Source organism: Ictidomys tridecemlineatus, chromosome 6, assembly GCF_052094955.1.
Source record: "Ictidomys tridecemlineatus isolate mIctTri1 chromosome 6, mIctTri1.hap1, whole genome shotgun sequence".
Lineage (NCBI taxonomy): Eukaryota > Metazoa > Chordata > Mammalia > Rodentia > Sciuridae > Ictidomys > Ictidomys tridecemlineatus.
Window position 1 is genome coordinate 97,416,285 of NC_135482.1, and position 10,934 is coordinate 97,427,218.

The 10,934-nt window shown below is 34.5% G+C and overlaps 1 protein-coding gene across 3 annotated transcripts in view; it reads left to right on the forward strand.

Moving 5' to 3' along the window:
* Clec1a (C-type lectin domain family 1 member A) overlaps positions 1 to 10,934 on the forward strand; it is a 31,682-nt gene that overhangs the window by 14,526 nt on the left and 6,222 nt on the right. For 2 of the 3 annotated variants that reach the window (XM_078015255.1, XM_005341806.5), the window contains exons 4-6: positions 2,259 to 2,410; positions 4,620 to 4,738; positions 5,884 to 9,909. In XM_078015255.1, the coding sequence (XP_077871381.1) occupies positions 2,259 to 2,410; positions 4,620 to 4,738; positions 5,884 to 6,043 (431 nt within the window). In that variant the 3' untranslated portion in view covers positions 6,044 to 9,909. The remainder of the gene's footprint in view (positions 1 to 2,258; positions 2,411 to 4,619; positions 4,739 to 5,883; positions 9,910 to 10,934) is intronic. The other variant, XM_078015256.1, reaches the window with a different exon arrangement.

Sequence of the window (10,934 nt, forward strand, 5' to 3'; positions counted from 1 at the left end):
TATTAAAAAAAATAAAAAGAAAAGATAGGCAAATAAACCACATTTAGTTTAAATATAAAATTGACATCCCAAAGTTAGGAACTAGGAATAAATGCTGTCTTGAGAGTTGAATATATGAAAAATAAAGTTTGGGTCTGGACCACCTATATAAACTTGCATTTCTGGGTCCAAGTCCAGGAAAAATAAAGGAGAAACAGAAATAAAAAGGACTATAAGGAAAAAAAAATTGATAAGACTATGTTTGATGATATATTTTTAGGTTTTTATAAAACTAATTGTCCTTCCTAAGAATATTAGCCTTGGTAATATATATATTACCAAGGTATGCAAGAAATCTTATAACTAGAAAGGGGAGTAAGATATTAATATACTGTATCAACTGTATATCAACTGTAGCAGCTTCACTGCTCATGAACAATGGTAAATTTTTATTACTTTATTTCACAATACACACACACACATACACACATAATTTATAGATGAGGAGAGTTCACAGAAATCACACATGTTCATCTTAGGAATCCAATGGTGTTTGTAATTTCCCTAGTCATACAGCCATGAACAAAACAGTTGAAAACAATCCATGTTCAGTACACACATTAATTTCTCTCTGAAAATGTGCATTTTCTCCTTAAATATATTTTCTTTCTTTCTTTCTTTCTTTCTTTCTTTCTTTCTTTCTTTCTTTCTTTCTTTCTTTCTTTCTTTCCTTCCTTCCTTCCTTCCTTCCTTCCTTCCTTCCTTCCTTCCTTCCTTCCTTCCTTCCTTCCTTCTTTCTTTCTTTCCTTCCTTCCTTCCTTCCTTCCTTCCTTCCTTCCTTCCTTTCTTTCTTTCACCTATCTATCTACCTACCTATCTACCTACCTACCTATCTACCTATCTATCTAGTGTGTGTGTATATATACATATACACACCATACATATGGTGTGCATGTGTGTGTTTGTATGTGTACATGCACATTATGTATATGCAAGTCCAGAGAAAATTAATTCTGATTCGTTCTATTTTTCTAATTTTTTAATGTAATATTAAATAAAATATTAAAGTAGATAAAGTTATCTTGGTAAGGAGGTATCTATTGCTATCACTTCAGCTGCCTAGTATTTTTATTTCACATAAGGCACTATATTTGAGTCTTTCTCCTTTCCATCTAATTGTATCTTGCTTTTTTCCTATACACTCATTGAAATTACACTTTCTATCAATTCTCATAGAAATATGGAACTTTACTTGTACAGAGAAAATCATTCACCATATGTGAAGATTAAAGGTATGCAAGAAATCTTATAACTAGAAAGGGGAGTAAGATATTAATATACTGTATCAACTGTATATCAACTGTATCAGTTACAGTTTATATCTACTGAAGCTAGAGCAGACATTACAATGAGCCAATGTTCTCCTTCGTGTGGAGCTCAGATGCAGCTTCCTAATCATTTCCTACAGAGTGCTCCAAGCAGGCATTACCAATCTAAATTGTCACAGTGACAGTCATGATTAGACTTAAAACTAACATCCATTCAGCCTGTTGCATGTATAAGCTACTATGCTAAGGAAACTATATTTTCCTATTTACTCTTTACCACATTCCTTTTAGGGCCTGTGACTCTCAGGGCCTAACTCTTAAATGTACTGTCAGTACCTACTGTTCCATCTAAGAACACTCAACTTGTGTACTTACTTCTTTGGCATGGATGCCAATCTTAATTTTTGATACATAGAAATTTACCATTCTAACTTCAAGGCTTGTCTCAGCATTTTTTTCCCTAAAATTTTATTTTTGTTTACAGTAAGAGCCCATTTCACATTGGTATACATTGTATTTTTTTAAAACCCCTTTGTCATAAGAATATGATTTTGAGAAAGAAAATTGTGATCCTTTGTTTATTGAATATAATGCATTGTGCATTTCTGAGCATATGAGCAGCTTCATGAATTGAATTTACTCTCCATGTGCTACATTGCATAGCCAAGAGACAAGGAAGTTTCCATCTAGACAAGGAAGTTTTCATTACTAGATTCTACACTCCATTAAGCAGTGTCTGTTTTAATTTCCACTGTATAATCAGCACCAATTATAATTCCCGGCATATTGTGGCCACTCAATACAGATTTGTATTTATCATTGCCTGGGAAATTTAGATATCTGAGAGAAGGGAAATTGATTCTTATTTGGGACATAAACACTCTATAATTTCATGAGAAGAAATATAGCAAACATGAGTAGAAAACTTACAAATATTTTTCTTCTCTCAAGGACACAAGTGCAACCCATGCCCGGAAAAATGGAGGTGGCATGGGGACCAATGCTACCAATTCTATAAAGACAGTAAAAGTTGGCAGGGCTGTGAATATTTCTGCACTGGTGAGAATGCCACCATGCTGAAGATAGACACACAAGAAGTGCTGGTAAGGTCCTGGATCTTTTCAATGTTTGAAGAATTCTTAAGAAGAGGCCTTGAAATTGCTGGCCAAGAAAATTCAGAGGAGTGAATGATATTGGCTCACAAATGTTCCCACTTACTCTGATCAAGGACTCTGTCTTATTCCTATTGCTTTGCATGATTCCCTCAACTACATAAAAAAGGAGCTGCATTCTTCAAAAATGTTTTCTCCACAGAAACCACCCCTAAGCCAGGGAATAGACGGAGAATGCCTTAATTTTTTTTTAACCTCTTTTAGTTTGGGTAAGAAGAGAAGAGTGTTTACACAAGATGAAAATACCACTGACTGTATTTGATTTATGAGTGGCAAATATTTAATTAAATCATTACCATGATCCACAAATATATATCTTGCTTTCCAGAAGATTGGTGAAGAAAAATATGAAAATTAACCCTACAAATTGACACATTGAATAAGTGCACTTTTAAAATGACGTAATTATTCCCCTCCCCCACTTCTTTCCACATTCATTATTGCTTTTGGATTGAATTCCTTCATCAATGTGATCATGTGATAACTTGTTTATCTTTCTCTATAATTGAGCAGTGGTCTTGATCCAGAGCAGATTGTCAACATATGGCTTTTTAATTAAATGTCCAGCTTTATATACAAAGTTTTAACATCCTTCCGGTCACATATTAATTTCTGTCCACTTCCTGAAATCTGTATGAATGAACCTTTGTAATATCTTTATTTAATATATTTTACCCTCTATGGCTCCATTTATGCATAGAGAAAGGCAATTTCTTTCTTTCTGTATTTTTTTGGGGGGGTGGTAACTAGTAATTGAATGAACCCAGAGGCGCTTAACCCCTAAGCCACACCCCCAGCCCTTTTTATTTTTTTGAGACAGGGTATCCCTAAGTTGCCTAGGGCCTCACTAAGTTGCTGAGACTTTGAACTTGTGATCCTCCTGCCTCAGCCTCCTGAACCTCTAAGATTATAGGTGTGTGCCTCTGCACCCGGCCCAATTTCTTTTACTAACATAATATGTCCTGGAAAAAACATTTTCTTATTATATTTGTTTGCTTTACTTACAGACCATACTGAAGACTCAGTTATATAAATAAACTGTACTATATGGAATGGTAGGAAATTTTGCTATAAAAGTTATAAAGTTATTTTATTTTATACACTTTATAAATTTGTATATGTTTAAATTTCTTATACATGATTTATTTTCAGAAGTTTTAAAGTGATACCATTTAATTTGGAGAAAATATGTTCAAATACGGTTCTTTTCACATGACTACTGTGTGACCATCACTTTGCAATAGTTTCCCTGATATTTCCTATGATCTCTTGTTGAATCAGCATGTGCCACTAATTATCTGAGGCACTGAGGATAGAACAATTGCTAAAACTAAGTATTTATCCCTAAAGAGTTCATAATATGTTGGAAAGGAAAGACATAAATGGATGGTCATAATAATTATACTATATATAATCATAATAATTATATATATAATTCCCATGTTAAATATATAAATATATATATGAATATAGAGTGAGAGTAGATGAAAGGAAGTAAATAACTTTTTGAAATTTCAATATACATATTAGAAATATGGACATACATACACATGACTGTGTGTGTGTGTGTGTGTGTGTGTGTGTGTGTGTGTAAAATTTAAAATTTCTTTGTCCCCTATAGTTTGAGATATAGGTCATCCTTCCAAGTCCATTTTTCACTTCTTTGTGCATTGAAGTATATTCACACTTATTTTCTCATACCCAGTTATTTTTTTCCTAGGTGTTTATAAAGGTTTCTTTTCCATTCCTGAACTTTTCCTTTTAAAATTTTCCATTTCCCATAGTCATTCCATATCTCTTTGTAAATCTTCTTCCCACTATGTTATATCACTCTTGATGTTTCATTTTGTGTCTTAAAAACAATGGATTATGTATAAATATTGACTGATAAAATGCTTGGTTTCAAAATATCAATATATAAAATTGCATACTTCAACTAAAGCAAAATAAGTTCTTTAACCTGGATGAATTTCTAATGGATCTCATGACAGATACTTTTATCTCCTAATCACACCCTCATCTATGTGAGTTAGGAATTCTTTGTTGATTTCCCATGAACAGTGTTAGCTGCCCCCACACTTATTTGAAAATAAATTACAACTTCTTTAAAGCTAAAGATTTTCTTGTATGTCTTTCACAGGAGTTTGCCATGCCTCAAAGCTACTCTGAGTTTTTCTACTCTTATTGGATAGGGCTCTCCCGCAACAGCAGTGGCAAAGCCTGGCTGTGGATGGATGGAGCACCTTACTCCTTTGAACTGTAAGATTTCAGAACATGTTACAGGGAAGGCATCTAACAGAAAGAGTGATGGAGTTAGCAGTTTGGTTCAACAAACATCAATCAAACATTTGTTTTCTACTGGATGCTGTGTTCACAAGATGTCCAAAGATGTGTAGAATAGGCTTGCTTGCTTTTGAATGGCTTATAAAACAGGGAGACAGATCTGTAGTGCTAGTAAAATATTAGGGGACAATTCCTGAGCTGTTTTCAACACTGGGTATCTAGGAGTAACTGTGAATTAGATAATTAGAATGTGAGAGAAAGAAATAGAAAATCTTTTATGTCTGTGTATACTGAAGTCCAGGAATCCAGGTTGTAAAAGTGGGTGTATAAGGCCACAACTTGTCATACCTAGAAAAAAGGACAAAACCTCAGATTTCTTTTCCTTTCCTTTCCTTCCTCCCTCCTTCCTTTCCTTCTCTCTCTCTCTCTCTCTCTCTCTCTCTCTCTCTCTCTCTCTCTCTCTCTCCTCTTTCTCTCTCTCTCCCTCCCTCCCTCCCTCTCTATCTCTTTCTCTTTTTCTCTCTCTCTCTTTCCTTCTTTCTTAGTATAGTGAAATAGGGAGCAAATTTTTAAAAAATATGCTCACTTAGAGTAGATTTGCTGACAATATAAACAGGCCATTATAAACACCAGCTTTATTTATGATGAGAAACATTTAAAAAGAAGAATGCATGAAAGTATTTGATTAGGAAAATGCAACCCTTATACCAAAATATATTACACTTAAAGCTATATCTGCTTTTCTTCGCTAAAGCTTCTCTAAAGCATTTATTCTCTCAGGAGACAGAATTGATTAATATAATCATTTGTATTTTACAGTTAAGTAAATGGATTAAAGAGACAGTAAATATGTTTTTAAGTAGCAGTAGAATCATATGATAAATTCAAATTAGAAACAGTTTTTGTTGTTCTGGGTTTCCTGCTGCATTGAAGAACAAGAATCAAACTGATGGGCTGAAAATAAAGAAATAGGTGACCCCATCTTCTCAGTGAACTCATTCTGGGTGTATATTCTATAATTTTATCATCAGAAGAAGACTTTTAGGGACTTTATGGATACTTAATATTTTACTTGAAAAATAAACTAATTAACTCTTTCTTTCTTTTTTTTTTTTTTTAAGGTTTGAGATTATAATAGATGTTAGCAGCCTAAGAAGTAGGGACTGTGTGACCATCCTCAATGGAAAGGCTTTCTCAAAGGACTGTAGAGAGCTAAGACGATGTGCATGTCAGAGGATGGCAGCAAGAGTGGAGCCCGAAAATCTTCACTCGTCCCCTTGAACCAGCAGATGAAGGGGACTGACGGTTCTGCTTCAGCTACCAACAAAAGAACTGAGACAAGGGAGGCCAATGCAAGGCATATTTGAGACACTGGGCAATGGAAAATAATCAGGAAAGGCAAACTCTCCAACTGGTACAATCAGGATTCCCATTTTTCTTGTTTGGGATCACTAGCATTTCTGAATTTGGGGGTCATGCACATATTTACCAGTCACAAGAAGTCTTTATCTGTGGACCACCAACCAGTCTCAGAAAACCTTACAGTTTTTATCCACTTTCTTGACTTAGAAATAACCTTCTGGTTTTCTTCCTTCTCAACATCCAACACATCTCCCTATTTCCATGTCTTCCTCATATGTAGAGAAGGGACACACTCACTAAAAGAGAGGAATTAAATGGAAGTCACATCCTTTGCTCCAGAGGCAGGTGGTCCAGGGGAAATTAACAGACCTTCCCATCCTGTGCTTCTAAGTGCATGACTAATTTTCTTTGTTCCTCTTCAGTTTACACTTTTCCTTTTCCAGTCTATCAATAAAGACTGCATCCGAAACAGCTGAAACAACTTCTTTTATGAGAATCTTAACTTCTTATAAACATACCTCTGCATACCCACTAATACTCCAATAGTTGTTTCTTTTTCCTAAGAAATTCCTCAAATCCGCTTTACATAGAATCACTCCCCTTGATACCCTCTTCAGAGAGATTGAAGATCAGTAAGAGAAAAAAAGAAAAACCTCTCTTATGTGCACCAGAAATAATTTGGTATTAGTTCTTATTTTCTCCCATTTGATCCATTTTTATACCATTCAGGTACCGAAGAGTTAATAATAATAAATATAAATAATGTTAAGTGTGTGTGATTTTAGAATGGATTTGTGATTTGGGGTAAAATTAAGCATGAGAATTCTTTTTAGAGTATGATAATAATCGTTGTTTTGATTGTGCCTTACTGAGAGTTTGTGAGGACTCTGTGAATTGCTTATGTGATTATTTGTGGAAAAATCCAAGCCTTTGAAATACATATTATCTTCAAGGAGAAGGTTTTAATATCTTCCTAAAATGAGATATTGAAGCAAAATTATGACATCAACACATGACTGGTGAGTAAACTGCTTTTGCAATAGACCACATGATTTCCAGTCAGGTCATGGAAAGTGAAAGAGACTGACAAACTACAGAGCTGAATTTTAGACTAGATAAGGTCTTTCTCAAGATGGCTGTTATGCACAACCATAACAGGGATCTCTGTGAATAAAACTGTCATGACTACTGACTTTATTGGTTATAGATTCATCAGTTTTAGGGGTTTAATATTAGAAAGGATCATCCACGAAAGATTATAAATCTTCATTTTTCAACAGTGAAAACCGGGGTGCTTTGCTTTTATTTTCAGTAAACATGTATTTCATGAGGAAATTACATTCAGTTAGCAATCATGTGATGAAAAAACTCTTGCAGTGTTCCTTTTTGTAAGACTGAATTTGGTAAGATTGTTACTTTATCTGTACTACTTGCAGATTCTTCCTTGAGGACTCTTCTTTTAATTTTCTTCTGGTTAGCTAGCTAGGAAATGTCTTCAGTGCTGCACGAATTTTGTGTTGATATCCTGTGTCATACAGAGAGAACTGCATTTGTGGTTAGAAAATGAGAGTTTTAGACTTATTATTCTGAATTATCTTATGGGCCAATCATTTTACTTCATGGAGCTGATTTCATTAAGTTTAAAGCAGAAATATTTGTAAGTTCCTCATGATGGTACTGTTTGTTAAAATAAGGTAACTGCGAAATTAATTTCACAACCTAAATTGTAATATAAAATGGAAAGAAAACTTATAAAATATTTTAAAAGATCTAGTGATTCATTTTTAAGCATAAGAGAGCACAAACATGCATAAACAACTTTCTTTGGTGAACTGTATTCATAAACAAAAATTAGAGATAACTATTTTGAGGATATTATCAAATATTTTATATGATGAATGCAATATTCAATGAAAGTGGCTAATATAATATGCATAGAATAAGAAATGAGGGGCTAGGGTTGTAGCTTAGTGGTAGAGCATTTCTCTAGCATGTGTGAGGCCCTGAGTTCAATTCTCAGCACCATATAAAGATATAGAAATAAAATACAGATATTGTGTCCATCTACAACTACCCCAAAAAAAAATTTAAAAAAAGAAATGATAATTAGGTGTGTTGTTAAGCAACCATTATTTAAACCCTACTGCTGCAAAGAAAATCCAGTTAAAATGAGAAAGTCAAATAAATTTATGGACTAAATTATAAAGTAGGGATATAATACTCATTTAAGTATCGATTCCTGGCATTCTGTGCTCAGGGATGAATGATAATGTCTCTTTAACTGCCGTTCTTTTGAAGAGTCTAGCTGCCTGAAGAGTGAAAGGTGACCAGTGTCTTCACTACTAATATTGGACCTAAAGGAGAGGTCTTTGTAGATAGTGAGGAGGAAAGAGAGAATTCTTTTGACATACTTTCTTTCCCTGAACTATTCTTCATCTTTACCCTCAATCCCCTGGTCTAATAAAAAAAAAACACAATATTGATTGCATTATGAATGAACATTTCAGAATAAAAACATTATGGCACAAAGTTTTCTCCACACACTTAAATTTTTTTTAAAGAGTAGCACGTAATCACAGATGAATTTGAAAATATGATTTGCAGAGAACAACTTTCAGTTGATAGTCAGATTGGGACCTCATCTTAATTGGTTTTTCAGCATAAGATGTTTTTCCTTCTAGATTGTGAGTATGTAATTCTGAAGAAATTGCAGGAAAAGTCAAACAAGAACACAGCCTTTCCTGGTAGAGCTGAGTTCCCTAGGGTACACAATGAGCTATTCCTTTTCCTGAGGATATTGAACCAGTACTTAGAACTTATCAACAGGAAACAGGTCAGGAGCCCTGGAATAGCAGGAAGTTCAAGAAGGATGATGGGCAGATTTTATTTGGGGGATCCAAGAAGATTGTGAACCAAGCACAAGGGTTTAGCAGGTTGTCTCAGGAGCAGTCTTAAAATTCGGGAGTTACTTCCTCTGCAGAGAGATTCTTGTGGTTTCCAAAAGGTACAAAAAGCAGAAAAATCTTACTTAAATGGTATATGACTTTTGTACAAGGCTCATTTTATTAAGAGATTTTCTCAGATTCTAGGTACACCTATTATTATTCTACTAATTATTTCAATGTGTTTAAAAAATATATTTAGTACACTTTATTAATACCTCGTGACAAAGCCTGTTTACATTTGTAGAACAGATATTTTTTCTTTTCAACAACAACAACAACAACAAAAACCTCCATGAGATGAATCCGAGACCCAATTAATCACTGGTGAACTAGGATATAAAATTGGTTATCTCCGTGCTAACATCTTTAAGAAGCTTTGGTATCCTGGACAAAAAGCAACCTGCAGGGAAAACTCTTCCACATTGCCATCTGTGTGGAAGCAGGGTTGCTACTGAGGAGACGTTTAGGAGCGTAGATAACTGCAGTGTAGATAAAATTCTAACTTGTAAATACAGCATCATATACTAGCTGGATAACATCAGCTGGAGGATGTTTGCCTTTTGTTTCACTGTACTTTTTCTAAGGAGAATTGTAAATGCTTCCTATCCTTTCTCTAAACATAGCTCTGTGACAATACTTTGAAGATTCTTTAAGACAAACAGTCTTTACCACTGAAAATCGCTATTGTTTCTCCTTTATTCCAGGTTATTATATTTATCGGCCAGCTGCCAGTTGTGATAACCAAACACAGGAGAAAACTTATATGGTTTTGGGGCATCAGCAGAAAACTAGAGAAAATTCCTTTTGTTGATACTTCCACCATTAAACTCCAGGTCAAAGGTAAATAAAACAAACGAAAAACAAAACCAAAAAATGAGGACATGTTCTTCCAAGGTTTTCCCATTATAAAAAGACCTTTAAGTACCAGAAATTTTATTTTTATTTAAGTGATTTCCACTGCCTTTTTTATTTAAGTGATTTCCACTGCCTTTTATTTAAATAATGCCTTTATTTTAAGGAGAAAATATGAAAATTAAATGTATCTTGGCTACTTCTTATGAAAAATGAAGGATTAGAAATTATATTGAATTTAGTAAATATTTAGTGAAAACCTCCTATGTGCCAAGGTGCTATTCTAGGGATGGCAAATGGGAGAAAGATAATATACAAATAATTAATATTTCCTTCCTGAAGATGATGAGCTATTTACATATCAACAGTCTCTTGAAAATAAGACAGATGTTTCAGGGAGCCCACGTTCCTAGCACAGTGGTTCAGATTGAATATAGAGGGGAATTTTATTTGAAGAGGATTAACTGACTTTAAAACAGATATTCTTTCCAAGTAGTTACTGACAATTTACAGACAAATTTTATTTTCTCAATGGCCCTGCACCATTAGCAGGAAAATAGACTGTTTTGCCCAGCATACACATAGAGGTTGATATCTAGAAGTGGCTGGTGGCTTCCTCCAGATAACAATAGCAAGCACTGATACAGTGTCCAACTCTATAGGACACCATTCGCAACAATTTACATATACTTATGATTTAGTTTTCCAACAATTTTAAAAGTAAATCCAATTATTATTTTTTGATGGAGAATTTGGGGCATTGAGAAATACAGTTAAAAGTACTGGTATGTTAATCTGGGGGTGCAGACATGAGCCCTTCGATTTGTGAGTGGTGGGAGTGTTCTCAGAGGCAGTCAGGAGGCTCACAGCTTTCCTTCACTGGGTAACAGATGCTGGCAAGTTCTAGGGGTTCACTTCTCCATGGAACTCTGCACCATTAGCAGAGTTTTCTCTGCAGTGTCTGTACTCCTGAAAAAGAGTACAGACACTGCAGAGAAAAGCCTTTTCCCCTC